The sequence below is a fragment of the Mixophyes fleayi genome, chromosome 4 (assembly GCF_038048845.1).
Source record: "Mixophyes fleayi isolate aMixFle1 chromosome 4, aMixFle1.hap1, whole genome shotgun sequence".
NCBI lineage: Eukaryota > Metazoa > Chordata > Amphibia > Anura > Limnodynastidae > Mixophyes > Mixophyes fleayi.
The window spans coordinates 171,365,417-171,382,938 of record NC_134405.1 but is presented as its reverse complement, the minus strand read 5'-3'; the positions used below and the strand labels follow the sequence as shown (position 1 = coordinate 171,382,938).

At 39.1% G+C, this 17,522-nt stretch overlaps 1 protein-coding gene across 5 annotated transcripts in view; it reads left to right on the top strand.

The window, feature by feature from the left end:
• Positions 1 to 17,522, top strand: part of CELSR1 (cadherin EGF LAG seven-pass G-type receptor 1) — a 143,349-nt gene that overhangs the window by 65,889 nt on the left and 59,938 nt on the right. For all 5 annotated transcript variants that reach the window (XM_075208856.1, XM_075208855.1, XM_075208853.1 and 2 more), the window contains exon 5: positions 5,834 to 5,922. In XM_075208856.1, coding sequence (XP_075064957.1) covers positions 5,834 to 5,922 — 89 coding nt within the window. The remainder of the gene's footprint in view (positions 1 to 5,833; positions 5,923 to 17,522) is intronic.

Genomic DNA, 17,522 nt, shown 5'->3' with positions numbered 1-17,522 from the left:
ATATCACCATTTGGGTTCATTATGTATTAACAGAACAATAAAGTGGACTATTATGAGTGTGTGTTTGATGGTGAATCTTTATTGTATTATCCAACATTTTTAACTTATGCTCAATTGCTGTGACTACAGTACTGGAATTAATGATACATAGGCACTATTTATGGAACAAGTGAGGCTCTTTGTAGAATTAACCTTCTATTCAATTTAATGATCAATAAATAAACTAGGCTAACACCCTTTGCAAATAATGCTGCAATTGTTTACATACATACATCTCACATGATTTGTGAGTTTCTTTGAAGAACAGTACAAACCTGATCCTTTCTTTAAGGCATAATACTATTTGTAGTTCAGTTAAACTGATTTATATTGCTTTCTTTCTTAATATTTAGACAGATTTTGTAGCATGCAATTCTACGATATCACGATATCACTTTATTGCATACAAAACACTGTGAAAGTTATAATTACAGAACTTGTTTCTCACATATGCTATTACAAACATCCCACCGCTGCATGTCTTGGCAAAACGTCATGCTATTAAATATATATATTTAACATACTTTCTATGATACTTTATGATGTACCAATCTGAAAGTCTTTGTGATATTTTCTTTTTCACCAGTTAGTGGAGCTTAAATTAGATTAATTTAAATTCACACACAAAACGTTCTGCCATATTGTATCAAGGTGTCTTGCCTCATTCTTTATGGGCGGTTTAACATGTAGGAGCTTGTGTCTGATTTTACTAGACCTTAGGGATAATATGACACAATTATTTATCTATTGCTGGTAGTAGATTAATTTATTGGCATGTCAAGTCTAAGCCAGGATTCCCAGTGTCTTTCTGGAATTAGTTAGAAGCTTCTTACCCTACAGGGTGTGTGAGAATCAGTTTGGCTACATAGTTACAGGATCCTGTAGTTGACACAAGTCACTTGTTCAGATATTTGGATTTAGTGGTTGGGTGTTTGTGTGGGAGGTGCATCGGCATGTAACTTGAAAGGGCCTGGCTGCAAACTTGTATGGGGTTAGAAAACTGGGTGGAGGAAAGTGAATGGTTATGACATCCAGACTTGGCTGAATCTGGAACGCTCAACAGACCTTCCAGAAACCTATCCATGTTTATTTTCCACCCTTTTTTAAACAATTACCCTTTTGCTGAGAATCTAGTAAACTTCGAATTTATAGGACTAATCTGTAAGTGTCTATCCAGGTTTCTTATTTAGTAGATTAGTAGTATTTCAGTCTTATATATATATATATATATATATATATATATATATATATATATAAAAAATAGCCAATTTAAATTTGGTTTTGTCAAAGAAAATAAAACTTGACAGCAGATGGAAATACAATGATCCACCTGGGGGTAAATATATCAAGCTGAGAGTTTTCCGGCGGGTTTGAAAAGTGGAGATATTAGCTATAGCAACCAATCAGATTCTAGCTTTCATTTTGTAGAATGTACTAAATAAATGATAACTAGAATCTGATTGGTTTTTCAAGCACGCCGGAAAACTCTCAGCTTGATACATGTACCCCCTGGTGTTTACTGTGCTACAGCATATTGTGAAGCTTACTATGGGATTTGCAGGTGATACTTTAGGTGTCCTTATGGCTGGAGAGTGGATACCTACACTTTGTTATACTATGCCCCATTCTTGGTCTATGACTATGATACTTGGAATAGTTCAGCAACAAGTGGTGGAGAGGCTTGGGCAGATAGTGGCTTATTGCCTGTTGTTGAAATACAATTCTCAATATGGTCAGTCTGCTCTCTCTAATAGTCAGCAACTTAGTAGCAGCTGGAAAAGCACAGGTTACCTAAGCTTGTATTACACCATTCGCTGGTCAGATTGACATTTCTCCATAAGAAATAGTGTATAGTAGGAGCAATGCACGCTCATTGTCTAAGTGCATAAATGTCCTTTACAGTAAAGTGTTTATCGTATCAAACTGAAGTGAGAAGCTTGCTGGGTATGTTTGACTTTCAGAAAGCCTTGCCTTTATTTACCTGCTTTTCTAAGGTTCAGTAAATGTTTGTTTTGAAGTAGTTGCTCACCTGCAGGACGTACTGTTAAACTATTTGATTTGGGCAATCTCGTCATGGTATTCTGTTGCGTGCAGATGAATATTTTTCTTTTTAAATACTTCATGTATTTGGTTTGTTTATTTTTCAGAAGTCACATTCTGTCTAGAATAGTATGTGTTCTGTTTCAGGTTTCAAAATGTAAATCGCGTTGAGGGAAACTTATTTGATTTTGCCTTGATTTCCTCTTGATTCTCCTCAGGGTTATGTACTGAGCAAAAAGGTCTGAAAGATATAGAGGGACAGGTCAAACGGTGGTAGTCAGCATATCGATGCTGACTACCTCGACGTGGAGAGACCGAAGGGCTCCTTTCCCGACCAGCATGTAGGACGACTTCTGTGTAAACCGACTGGAAGTCATGGCGATCCCTGAAGAAGCGGCTTCTTCAGGGATCACCACCCCTTCACAGCACCAATGACTGCGTCGCGGTTATCGGTGACGTCATCAGCTGGCGCCGGCTTCTTCAGGGATCGCCATGACTTCCAGTCGGTTTACACAGAAGTCGTCCTGCACGCTGGTCGGGGAAGGAGCCCTTTGGTCTCTCCACGTTGGGGTAAGTAGTGTCAGAATAATGAGGATCATTATTTCATACCCAACCCGTATCGGAGGGTGGGGAGGAGGGATCATGAAATGGAGTGAGGAACAATATCTTTAAAAGAACTGTATTATGACAGGTTATTACCAGAGCCTGATTATATAATGGGCTGACTAGGCTGCAGCCTAGGGTGCAAGACTTTTTCAGGGAAGGGGTGCAAAATTGAGACAGGGTATAAACTGAAATTCATGTTAAAATATAAGAGCATAGTTGTTCTCTAAAGTAAACAGAAAACATTAAAGAAAATGTAGTAAGGTTTTAATCTTGCTGTATTCCCATGGTAAAGGCTGAAGACAATGGCGACGCTTGAAGATAAGTGAGTAGAAGAGACAAAGATGACGACAGGCGCAGCCATGACAGCCCCCTCCCCCCTTTCACCCTCCATAGTGCTGGCTCATGCCTCCATTCTGCTATACAGTTTATCACAACGAAATGAGTGAAAATGATTGCAGTGACCCTTTTATAAAACCAAGCGGACCGTGAGTTTCAAAAACACCAGAAAATAAACATTGGTGGAGGTGTTGGGGGGGTGAAGGAAGTCGGATTTTAAATTAAGGACAAGTTTGTTTTTACCTACCGTATATTAGCCTGGCGTGGAGGTCGAGGGGAACAACGCATTAGCCTAGGGCAGCCTAAACCCTTTATCAGGCCCTGGTTAATACAAAACATTTTACCTTCATGGTTCATATCTGATCATTTAAATGCTGGGGTTTAGTGGTCCTTTAAATAAAGGAAAAAATGGACAGTGGTAGGATGGCACCAGCTATGGGAATGTTAGTGTAAGGAAAGATGCTGCAGGTTTCAAAGATGTCTAGGACAGGACATACTGACAGATATTAAGGAGATTTTATTTGGAATCCCTATAAGGAAGCATTATGTTTCAGCTACTCTAGGACATGGTATAATTTGTATTGTCCATATGTTAACATGTACTGTATATGTATATATGTGAGTACATAGAAATAAATATGTGTATATGAATATATACAGAATGTTATTTGCATATATTTGGATTTTTTTTGTTAACTCTACATATATATTATTTGTAAGTAATCTGTGTTTGTTTCCAAGTATATCAGGTTCCTACTGTATGGGTATATGGAAAATGTGACAAGTCAGTGCTTGGTTAAGACCACTAGTTGAAAAATAATTCTGTGTCAGCACTGCTGACTGACATAAAAATAACTTCTGGAAACAAACTTTTGATATGATTCCTAGTTATGTTTAGTCTTTATCCATTCTTCCTGCATAAATTTATGCTCAACAGCGAAACTGTTTATCTTCTGCGCTGAGCGATTTTACTGAACGGAAACGTTAAGCACACTCCCAGATGTCAGTGACATTTTAATAAATCGATTTGTCTTAAAATTTCCAATTGGATATGTTAAATTCTGTCACATTGTATAAAAAATGTAGAATGATTCGGTGACCGAGGGGGAGTACTGTGTTTGAACAATACTGTATATAACTCATATTATAATATATATAATATATTCGCCTCTCTTCCCTTCTGTTTACCTCCTCTCACGCACGTATTCAAGACTTCTCCCGCGCCGCTCCCCTCCATTGGAACAAGCCTCCCCGCTCCATCAGAACTTCCCCTAATCTGTCCTCTTTCAAACGAAGATTAAAAACCCACCTTTTCCTTAAAGCCTTCCAGTCTCATGCCTAAACTCCCACCGGTCGGCTACCTCTCTTTCTCATCCCTTCTTCCCTTCTCCCCCTTCCTCGACTCCGTCTCCGTTTCTCCCGTCTCTCCGTCTCATCCATGTGTCTGTCTGTCTTCCCCTCTCTTTAGATTGTTCGCTCCTTTGAGCAGGGCTCTCCTACCTTCTGTTTCCATCACTTTTAACTGCGCTCTCCAGCTACTCAGCTCACCTCCTCTCGGTCCCTCTGCCCTTTGTCTCCTCTCACTTCTCTCCGCTCCCCTCAGTGACTCTCAACCTGTCATCCGTGCCCACCCTCTTGGGCCATAGTTACCTGCCTGTACTCACTTTTCCCCTCCCTCCCTCTCTTTCATGCTGTGCCTGAGCCCCCAGAGTTATAGTGCTTACTGTTACTTGTACTGTGCTGTTTCACCTTGTACTGTGCCATTGTTTGTCCTTGTACGGCGCTACGGATACTTTGTGGCGCCCTATAAATAAAAATTAATAATAATAATATATATATATATATATATATATATATATATATATATTATATATAACAGAGCGTTCCAGATTCAGCCGAGTCTGGATGTCATAACCATTCACTTTCCTCCACCCAGATTTCCAACCCCATACAAGTTTGCAGCCAGGCCCTTTCAAGTACTCCCCCTTCCCATATATATATATATATATATATATATATATATATATATATATATATATATACCGTATATACTCGTGTATAAGCCGAGTTTTTCAGCATACTTTTGTATGCTGAAAAACTCGGCTTATACACGAGTGAACTTACCTGTTGTCCGGTCCCTCGGCTGTCAACTTCTGCATATGCGTTCCAACAACAGGAAGTTCGGCATTTGGAACGCAAACTAGCGTTCCAAATGCCGAACTTCCTGTTGTTGGAACGCATATGCGTTCCACTGCCGGGTAAGTGAAAAAATATCTCTCTCTCTCTCTCTCTCTCTCTCTCTCTCTCCTTTTTGTTTTTTTTGTTTTTTAATTTACAGTGCAATTACATAATGAACAAACAATACAGCCACCATGTTCATACATTTATATCCCTACCCCTTATATACCCCTTTATTTAGGTTAGGTTGTACCCAATGCCAATGATTTTATAATCATTTATGAATGTTCCTTGTCATCTACTGTTATTTATGGTTTAGCTAAAAATGATTTCATAGATTGAACCTATCATTTTTATTTAGGTTTTTAAATTAGCGCTCTTTTCCACCCTAGGCTTATACTCGAGTCAATAAGTTTTCCCTGTTTTATGTAGTAAAATTAGGTGCCTCGGCTTATATTCGGGTCGACTTATACTCGAGTATATACGGTATATACATATATATATATATATTTATTAAATAACCCACATTAATCTGTAAGTGAAAACCTTTGAAATATGTGGCCAACAGAAAATGTATGCTATGTTCTTATTTTAGCTATGTGATCACTGATGTGCAAATGTTTCTCTGTCACAGGAGAAAGCACTACTAAGGTCAGCCCGTACGTTGAAGGAGGAGTGAGTGATGGGCACTGGCATTCTGTTCAAGTGCAATATTATAACAAGGTAAGATAAATCCCCTCCCCTCACCCCATAATGTGTTTGAAGTTAAACCACAGTCAATAGTTTAAATCATATTTGACAGGTCTGAAATGACTGTACAACATAATACTATATTATTTTGGCTTTTATCGATACCTGTGCGCAGTATAGTTTGTTTTTTGCTTGTCTTCAATGGATGTTAAGAGGGACCTATCTATATATTTACAGTTAGTGCCGTCATGTGTTCTGGTTGTTGCCACTGAAAGTCTATGATTCGGAATAATGATTTTCCCCTTAAAGTTTTGATTTTCAGTAAACATAGATTAAAGGCTGATTCTACCTAAATCTGAAAATGTAGTTTTGGGTAGAATGCCATAATTTAAACATTAACGCAGAATATGACTGGGCTCTGGAGCTCCTAATCCAGCGGGTTCTTGCTGCCTGCAGCATAAAAGCCTGCCTTGGCAGTATCTAGTAGATCATCCCCAGACAATGGCCGGCATCTGGGGGGATCTCTTTGCTGCTTAGACAGCTGGGTTTTTTTGTTTTATTTTTTTTAAAATTGAATACAGCATACTGCCTGCAGACCTGCCTCAGATGGTGGGGGAGACGCCTAACAGGGTGAAAAGCTGGATCCAGAACATTTCATTTTCTGATTAATCAGTTACTATCCCTTTTCTTTGAAGAACAAAAAAAAAAAAAAGCCGTGAAATATGCACACTAAGTCAGTAGATAAGTAAAATAATATTTTTTGAAATTAATGAAACGTTGTTTAATAAATTGCGTAGCCACGGATCTCGAGTGCACATTTTACAGATCATTTTTATAGAGATATTAACTGATTAATAGTCACTGCACATTTTTTTCTTTTTTGCTTTTATTTCTCAGAGGACACAGTATCTTAGTGCAGCTGTGGTAATCTGTAAATGATTTCTTTTATATATTTATGTAATTATTATCCATACTCTTTAAAGCCTTCAAAGCGCCAATAGGGATTTTTCTGTGTTTTTTTTTTTTTTTCTGTTTTTTTTTGGTTAAGTAATTTTCTGCATTAATGTTAAACTTATAGAACTCCACCCAAAACTGAATTTTCAGGTATGGGTGGAGTTATTTAATAGAAGTTGTAGGAATACGATTATGTAAGTTTAACAATTGACAAGCAAAGTAAAGCATATAGCTGCTGTAGGATACTGCATATATTTGATGTTACACAGGTTTGCTGATTTATATATGGGAGCACTAGGTACAAATCTTTTAATGACTAAGCTATTAAAAAAATGAAATCCTTGAAAGCTGACCTGTTGTATGTAATTATGTGTTTAATTTCATTGTTTTTAATTGCATTTAATTGTTTTTATTGTTTAAATTGAGATTGGGTGTGTTGTAAAGGACATTTGTTGATTCATTTCTTTTCTAATATTCTGCGGCTATAATATGTGCTTTGTGATAAATAACTATATTTATGTATGTTTTACAGCGTGATTTTATAGCTGGTAAAAAAAATTGTATTAATATATTTAAATGTCTTTCCTTTAGTGTTGGTGTGTAATATTTGTCATTATCACATCATTATTTTCAGTAACTGGTAATAGCTTTTACCATATGTATTATTTTCACCTGCGCTAAGAGAACATTGCACAGGAAGTCAGACTCTTGACAGTGCAGGAAAGTTTACCTGCAGCAGATTACTCCACCCTAGCACAGGACCTGTAATGTCGTAGACCTTTTCAGATAAATACTCTTTTTAAAATGATTGGTGAAAGAAGCCAAGACCTTGTTCGACCTGTAAGCAAAGAGAAATGTCTTGTAAATATGCCTGTCTGTGACACACAGTAGATGAAGTTGATGTTGCTGTGCGTTTGATAACATGCTGAACAATGAACTGAAAGCTGAGGTCTAGGATAATGCGGGAAAGGTGAACAAAAGGTGTGCCGGGACTCATAAATAGGCTGCTCATGTTTCACAGGTGTATTATCTGCGTATAAAGTTACACCAGCACATATGGAAAGGGCCTGGTAGTGTTTCAGGAATGTTCAGTCCCTGGTGTTTAATTGACATTTTTTTCTAGTTTTCTTTTTTTCTCCAGGTTAGTGGGCACCAGTCCCAAGTGACTTCAGTGCAGGCCCCTTTGTACTGTGCCTCTAAATTAAACCACAGTATTCTTTGAAAATGAGCTTTTGCTAATTATCCTAAATATTTCTAATTAGTTTTAAGAGAATGTGTTTAACTGGAGGGATTCAGGGTCATGATCGTTGAGACTCCTCAGACATTCTTACAGGTGCTAAAGGAAAAATGTGACTTCCACTAAATACCTTTTACCATCTGAAAGTATTTTATTTACAAAGAAACTATACTTTATTAGTATTGAGTTTCTGTCCTTCTTTACAATTCCTATAGAATCCTGTGGTTCTAGCATATGACAACTCCTAAATGCTGCTTAATGTGGACTTGGGCTGTCAATACTTTTAAACAAACAACGCTTGGTATTCTATTGCGTTTTACTTTACACAGCTCTTCTCCTGTTTTTAACCGCTCTTTAAACAATGCTCACCACACCGGGCCACATGGAAATTATAATACGCATGTCTATGTGCCCTTGTAGCAGATCCTGATGTTGAATATGTGGAACCTCAATCAGTATAAGTCATCCACTTGTCACTTTAATGTGTGAATAACATATGGTATTAAAATAGGTTTTGTATTGGGTAGTTCTAGATAACGTTTTAGATTAACTGCACAGATTGGAAAAAAAAGCAAGGTCAAATAAACTAACAACCAACATGCATATAAATAATTATATCAGGTGGCACGACTAGTGTAACAACTTAATAACTCAATGCAGAGATATTTTATTGAGAACAATGAAAATGACCAAAGATTTTAAGTAGTAGGAGAGGGTGGAGAGAGGTGGAGAAAAGAGATAAGAGAAAGAGAGAGGGGTGAAGAAGAGAGAAAAAAGGAGACCGAGAAAAAGCGTGGACAAGTATCGTTGCAGTATCAGGAGTAGGGAGAGTTAGCCTGGAAGAACGAGAGTCATGGGTCCCAGACCTTGGTGAAAGATTTAGATGAATTGTTAAGAATACTAGTCATGTATTCCATTTGCTGTACCTTCCATACTCTGTTAATAATAGTCTGAAGGGTTGGGGGAGTCTGCTGTCACCAGTCCGCTGCGATTTGGCAGGTGGATGCCGAGAGGATATGTCTGGCCAACTTGTTCTAGTGTCGAGTTGCAGAGGGCGCCTCCAGAGGTAGGAAAAAGAATTTAGGATCCAGAGGCACGTCTATCTGGAGTACCGATTGAATCAGCTGTTAAATCTCGGCCCAGAAACGTATCAGTTTGGGACAGGTCCACCATATGTGGAGGAAGGTATCTTCATGGGAGCACCTCCACCAACAAAGGTTAGAAGAGTTGGAGACTATCCTGTGGAGTAGGGAGGGTACATAATACCATCGGTACAACATCTAGGCATTCTCTTTTATTTTAACACAGATTGAGCTGGAGGCAGCATTCTCATGGATCACTGACTGTTATTCATCCAGTAGGGTTTCACCAAGGTCACGCTCCTAGGCCAATCCATGAGGGTCTCTAATGTCTAGAGTAGACGGAGTGAGTGCATAGTATAATGTGGAGAGAAGTCCTTTCGTAGAGGAATGACAGAGACAGAGATTTCCAAAAATAGTAAGAGGATGGGAGTAAAAGCGAGTTTTAGCTGTGTGATGAAAGTGACAGAGCTGTAGGTATTGATAGAAGAATTTTGAGGGAATGTGCAGTCGGGATTGAATATCGGAGAATGGAGGGAATGTTGCCGTGGAGGTGAGGTCATTTAGATAGCGAACTCCCCACGAGAGCCATGGATCAAACACTTTGGGGCAGAGACTCTGGAAAGTTAAATATTGGTACAAGTGGCGAGGGGTAGGGGAAGAGGCCATGTTTTTGAGAAGATGAGTCTCAGACTGCCAGTGAGTGTGAAATGACTGTGTGAATCTGGGAATGTTTTGGCGACGACCACGTGGGAGCCAGAGGAGGGCAGACGGAGAGAGCATTCCAGACCTTCAGCCTCAATATCAACCCAGACCTGGAGGATTCCGAGCTACACCAAAGAACACATTGAGCAGAATTGGGCAGAGAGGTAATAGTGAAAGGAAATCAGGGATTCTCAGTCCCCCTCCCCACGAGGGCCTCTGTAGGAGTTTGAGGCAGACCTAGTGGTGCTTACCTGACCAAATGAATTTAGAAACATGGAAGTGGAGGAACTTGAAAACATAAGGGGCTACGTTACGCAGATGGGGAGGGTCTGGAGGAGGTAGAGGAGTCCTGAGGAGTATATTCATCTTGACAGCGTTATCCTATCCAGGAGAAGTATAATTGCGACCATGTAGAGAGATCTAGTTTGACTATAGGAAATTAGCCTGGAAAAACTGGTGATGATATTTAGAAAGGTATACCACAAGATATTTAATTTTTTGAAGGCGCCGATAAAATGAAAAGGAGCACTCTAGCAATGATTTGTCAGCTGGGGAGACGTAAAAGTACAGGACTTCTGTCTTGTCAGTGTTGATCTTATATTCTGAAAAGTATCTGTAAAAGTCTAACTCATCCAGGAGAGGAGGAATGGAGGTAGTCAGGTTAGCAATAGACATCAGGACATCGTCTGCATAAAGTGCTATTTTGCGAGTAGAGGAACCCACTGGTATGCCCGCTATCAGCTGATTGGCCCGGATCAACGATGAGACGGTACAGAGGATAACCCTGTCGTGTGTCATTGGAAATAGTAAAGGGGACTGAGGTCAGACCGTTCACCGAGATTGTAGGCAAAGGAGAATGGTACAGGGCTGAAATAGCAGTCGTAAATATACCAGAGAACCCCATCGCCCCCAACACCCCGACCATAAAAGACCAGGAAATGCGATTGAACGCCTTTTCAGCGTCGAGCGACATAAGTAGAGAGGGAATCTTGCCACTATGAATTGTGTGGATCAAATCAATAGCTCTCCTAGTTTTGTCAGGGGCCTGGCACCCCGGAATAAAACCCACTTGGTCAGGATGGACGAGGGAAGAGAGGAGGGGATTCAGTCTGGAGGCCAAAATTTTTGCGTAAATTTTCAAATCCAAGTTAAGAAGTGATATAGGCCTATAACTAGAACATAGGGAGGGGTCCTTCCCCAGTTTCAGGATAACAATGATATTGGCTCCAGTAGTGGCAGTGTCGAAAGAGGCCCCCTCCAAACTTTCGTTAAAGAATGATGTAAGATAAGGGCCCAGCAAACTTTTTTATGGTATTGTAGAGTAAAACAGTCAGGGCCTGGAGCTGAAGAGGCTTTCAAAGATTTTATGGCTGCCAGGACCTCAGTCAGGGTAATGTCCGAGTTCAGGGAGGATTGTTGCAACGGGGTAATCGTGGGAAGAGGGTTGATGGCTTGGTACTCGTCTAATGTAAATCTAAGGATTTATGTAATTTTATCAATGATCAAACAAGATCACATGACATCCCTGGTTACATCACGCATAACCTTTGACATAAATATTGTTGTTAAGGTATCAAGAAACAAGTGTATGACTGGCTAGACATGCAAAAATGTGCCACCAGTTTTTTACTTTGAATTTAAACTAATCCTGCCACACACTCATTATTGTTGACAAAAGCTAGCAATATGTATGTATTTATTTTTTATTCTAATATATTTTAATGTAGTGAGAATACAAACCTTCATAAGATGTTTACCCTATATAACAGATTGTATAATCTATAAAGAAAGTGGCACTGCATTTGTGATAGTTTAGGCTACCTGCCACATTCACTAAATACTTTTTGGTTTATGTTTTGTTTATCATGAATGCCAGAAATGTAACTTATTACATTTACTAAATGCTATTCAAAACTTTTCGGTTGTGAACTGCTTCCTCTGGCTATTGAATTTTGAGGGACAATTGTAGCCATGAACCATAAAAGCCTGTTTTAAAGGAATATCCCTTTTGTCTCCTAGCAACTTTATCCACAAGATGAGGTCATTGTGACTTGTTCCATCCTATTGGGGTTTGTTGGTGAAAAGCAGATGATTCTAAATAGGGAAACACCTTGCATATTTTCATTTACAGTATTGGTCATCTATTACATTGCTATACAGTATTATTTTGTAATGCTGCTTGTACATTTTTTCTAGTTTGTTAAAATTGGATTTCCATGTGAGACAATAATTGTATACTGAAATATAAATAAAAAGGCTGTTGACATGGACCTATTGTTTCTATTAGCCATGAAACATCATACATTTTCTATTCCCAGTTGGAATGAAGCTCTTTGCATCAACTCTGCTCATGCTGTTATGAACCATTGCACTAATCGTAATGGCTCACACTTACACTCTTCCTGTCCTGGCTTTTGTCCATCAGCCGGGACAACAATTACCAGTCTCTGGGAGGGGACTCGCTGCCAATGGAACAATCCTTTTTGCCCCTATGAGTTTAAATGGCAGGAAGGACTTAACCTTCCTGCTGTCATAAATCAGGGTCTTAGCCATGTTTTCACCACTCAACGGTATTGTATCACCATGCATTTCCCTCCTGACAGAATGCAGCATTCTAAATATTGGGACAAAGCGTGGCTTCTGACTGCTGCACAGGAGGCTGCCATCTTGGGTGAGACATTTTTCTACGTCCTGCCTATTCTGAGCATATGACTTGATCCACCAATTAGCTCCTTCTGCAGACTTTAAAAGTCACCTCCTACACGCAAATAATGGCAAGTACAACACTTTCCTAGTTCCTGGTTCCAGCTGTTTGTTGCTCTTCTTTCTGCTACTCCAGTGTTACTATCTGCTGCTATACAGACTTCAGCCATTAACTCTTCGTGTGGACACAAGCTTCCTTATATTATTTCAGTTTTACCGTCTGCTGCTGTACAGACTTCAGCTATTAACTCTTCGTGTGGACACAGGCTTCCTTATATTATTTCAGTTTTACAGTCTGCTGCTGTACAGACTTCAGCCATTAATTCTTTGTGTGGATTCAGAGTTCTTCTGTAACTCCAATGTTACTATCTGCTGTTGAACAAAGTCAAGCTATTAACACCTTGGGCTAAATTTACTAAGCTGCGGGTTTGAAAAAGTGGGGATGTTGCCTATAGCAACCAATCAGATTCTAGCTTTCATTTATTTAGTGCTTTCTACAAAATAACAGCTAGAATCTGATTGGTTGCTATAGGCAACATCCCCACTTTTTCAAACCCTCAGCTTAGTAAATCTAGCCCCTTGTGTGGTTCCACGGGAAAGGCGACTTGCAGTAGGTAGGTTTAGCGGTTAGCACTTCTGCCTCACAGCACTGGGGTCATGAGTTCGATTCCTGACCATGGCCTTATCTGTGTGGAGTTTGTATGTTCTCCCGTGTTTGCGTGGGTTTCCTCCGGGTGCTCCAGTTTCCTCCCACTCTCCAAAAAACAAACTGGTAGGTTAATTGGCTGTTATTAAATTGCTCTTAGTCTCTGTCTGTGTGTCTGTCTGTGTGTCTGTGTATGTTAGCAGATTTAGATTGTAAGCTCCAATGGGACAGGGACTGATGTGAGTGAGTCCTCTGTGCAACACTACAGAATTAGTGGCGCTATATAAATAAATAAATAGATGATGATGATGATGAAGGCCACTAATTGCCTTGTTCTAAGAACTTATCTAGTTTCCAGTGGTAGCCATAGCACATGCCATGTTCTGAATGGAATGCAAATGTGTGTAAAGTGAAAATGTTGCAGTCTTAGTTCATTGATCTCTATGATGATACATGCGTGTTGATTACATGGGTAGCAGTAAAGAATGCTAGAAAATGTATTCTCTTTGGAAAGTGACTCCAGGACATTTAAAAAAGTAATTTTTTGGTTGAGCCGGCATAAAGATGAGAACTGCAATTCCAATTTGATACTACATTTTATATGGAAAAATTATTTGAACCTTCAATTTCATTTAATTAGACAATCAGGCATAACTTTCATCAACCTTCAGTACTTTTTGGCTAAAACTGAAATGCAAGTTATTTAATATCTACAAGAGCACCTAAAACAAGGACAGACAAGGTAGACAAAATAAAGTGCAGATGTGAAAATACTTTGTTGGTAAATGTAAGGGCCGCCCAGCAAGTGACCCACAAACTAGATCAAAATAATCTATCTATATGTGCACATATATCTATATAAAATAAAATATGTCATAGAGAGACAGAAATGACAGTGTAGGTAAGTTTTTTTACAAGTAGAAGAGTCTTCTAGTGCAATATTAACGGTATTCAGTAATTCTTTCTTTCTTTTTGAAATGCGTTCTATTGAACTATTGTTATGGTAATTCCTTAGCAGTAGCAGATACATTACAAAGCTTTTGGAAAAAGAACAGAATCCTATTTAGGCACACTAGGTGTCTCATTGGGGTCACTGATCTGTTTTCAGTGATTTGCACTCCACAAACTCTGTTTAGACATCGACTTTCATATGGGAAAGTTAAAAAAAACAAAGCCCAGATGTTTAATTTTAAGCTGATCTATCCAGAACAGTCGTCCCCTTAACTTATAAACATGGCAAAATATACCTCTGGTTTATAGTTAAGTATGTAAAAAATTCCTTTGTGGTGCAAAACCAGTGATGCAGCAAAGTGTACAAAGAAGTGACCAATTGCAAGTAATTCATTGACCTGAATCCTAAGAGCCTTCACATGTTTAATTCACTTTACTACTCCAGTGCCTACCGGGAGTCATTGTGTGCATCAGGCATATGCACTACAAAGGAGATTTGTGTGGGCTCTCTTGGGGTAACTTCCTGGGCTCACTAATGATATTGTATTATCTCATTTGCTCTTTGTGTACATGCAAATAATATAGGACACATGAGCTTCACTCTACAGGAATACGATGGGGATAGTAAACTGTATTTGGCTTCAGTTGGTTAAAAATTCAGTGACTCGGCAGTGTTGAGAGAGGTCAGCAACAGTCAAACACTACATATGTGTACAGATGCTTGAAATTGTTTCAAAAGTAATTAAGTTAGGAAGTGTGAAAATTTGCAATAACTGGATGACTAATAAATTGAGGCTGAATATGAACAAGATGAACAGGTTTGACCATGTTTGTAGGACAAGCTTAAATAGTTTCATTGAATATTATTTTTTAAAGTTTTCTGTACGAACCGTAAATTCAAACTGGAACTTAGTAGTTTTCGATGTTCTAATTAGGTAAAACAACATTAGCAATACTATCAAACATAGACCTTTTACTTCAATCTAGCTGAATATGGGCACACCCATACATTTTATAGGTTATTTTATCTGCAAAGGTACTTCAGGTACTTGAGGTAGCAGCTTAGCAGTTATAAAATACACACCATGGTGGTCAACCCAGATACAAATTTTACTATTTTTGAGATTGGCTGGAGATCACCACACCTTGCTGGTTCAATTTGAATAACTTTAATAATTTGACTATCATCTGTGTTCCTTTTCAAGCTATCTGACATTTTTTTAATTGAAACTATGTTCTAGTTGATTTATTGAATAAGGGGTAGAATTGCGCCACTCTGGTACATGGCCAGTTGACATTAGGGCTTATCATGCCTCCCAAGTGAGTTCCTAACACCCTGCATTGCCTCACGTACTTATGGTAGGTGCTTCTAGCAGTGATCTGGACACAGCTCTCGTCAATTCCATCACACTTGGGAACTATGTAAGAGAATGTGTCCTCTTCAGTTCATAACATTTTCATACATTTATCAGGGATTGTGTCACGGTTCCACATGCGGAGTCTAGACTTTACGATGCGAATCCTAGGGTTTGCACAGTTTAGCGCTACTCCAGCAGGGCACGGAGTCTAACGAGGAGACTGTATTCACCAGGGACCGCCGTAAGGCATTATGGCCTTAGCTGCGCCTGTCTGGCAGGTTGCGGCCCTCACTAAGAGCACTGAGCGAAACCCTTTGGGAAGGTCATTTGAGGTGGTAGGCACGGAAGAGTATAGAGGATGGTCGGCTCTGCGGACAAATAGATGATCACACTGGAACAGAAGATAGAGCGTGAGCTCTGCAGTCTAGCCGGTAATCACAGAGGAATGGAGTGGAGAGAATCAGCTTTGCAACAACTGTAGAGGGTCAGCTCTGCGGACAAGTAGATAAACACATTGGAACAGGGTTAGAGCGTGAGCTCTGCAGACAAGCAAGACACTAGAGGGAAGCCACGAATTAGCACCAGGGAGTGACTCAAAGAACAGACACCAGATGTCCAGGGGAGGTGCCTTTTAAACTTGGCGCCAAATAGTCTGGCCAATGGGAGAGCAGTCAAAATTTTTTAAATACGGCCCGCGTCCAAGATGGTGGCGCCCGCGATGGAATGGACCGCCGGAGGAAATGCAAGACTGCCAGGGGCGGGTGCACTGCCCGATCACCTGGCGTGACATATTGTTGCTTGGCTGATGTTTCTGATGTGGCATGCGCTGTGAACTTCGCGTGACCTACGTATATGGGGTTGTCGGAAATGGTAGGGATTTCGGGACAGGCACCTACCACACTACAAGTGAAGAGAGACAAGGAAAAATAGTAAAATAGAACAATAAGAGCTGCTGTTCATAAGAAACTGCCCAAAATGTTTTCCCACATGTAAGAATAGAACATTTATTTCTGCTAACCTACGCAAAATATGACTGAGGTCAGTTGTGACCAAATAAGCCTGTAGACATCTTTATTCCCTTCATTGTACAAAAAAACTAAAAAAAAAATAATTACCACTGTTGTTCATGTAAAATGAAATTTGCGATTGAATTCATAGCTGTCATACATTCTGTATCATGTTCTTCTAAATACTGAAATAAATCGCATGCAGATGACTGGACTTTTTGCGGAAGACTGCAAGCTTTACATTGAAAAGTACTACCAACCTGTAGTCTAGCTCTGTTTTGACTTTAGATTAGTAAAGTAATTTATCACCATAAACAGTTGTAATCCTTATATGGTGCAGTCTTTTTCTTGGGTTATTATGATTACTATGAGGGATTGCCTTACATAGGCAGTTGGCTTTACAATCAGCCCACAAGTGCCCTGCAAATAGAACAGTAATGCCAGTAAGACATGCTTAATACTTTCATATTCTATAATAAATATGCCCTTTTTGGAATTCTGTTGCAGCAGAATTGAAGCGATACATTTGTTTTTTTTGCAGATAAAGAAGCCATTTTAGTTTGTTTTCAGGCTATAAATCTAGTACACCGATACGCGGGGCTTTGAATTATGATGATATACATTTAAGGCGATAGTAATCTTATACTAGATATTTAGTAGAGGTAGTTATGCTTTACGTCTGTATTAAAATATACAGTCATGTGAAAGAGTGTGTAATTTATTTTTAACACTGAGATTTTAAATATCAGAACATACTAAATCATCTAGTCATCATCAAGTCCTAAATATCTTTGACATGTGTCATAAATGTGACAAATAATCCATAACAGATTTCATACTTGTCCTCATTTATTCATCAGAAAATAACCCTACAAGAGGAAGCCATGTATGAAATAGTAAGTACACCCTTACCACTTCCATACCGGAAAAGAAGGTAATTTCAACCAGATGCTACTAATCAAAATCAAATGCACTTATTTTAGCATTGGGACA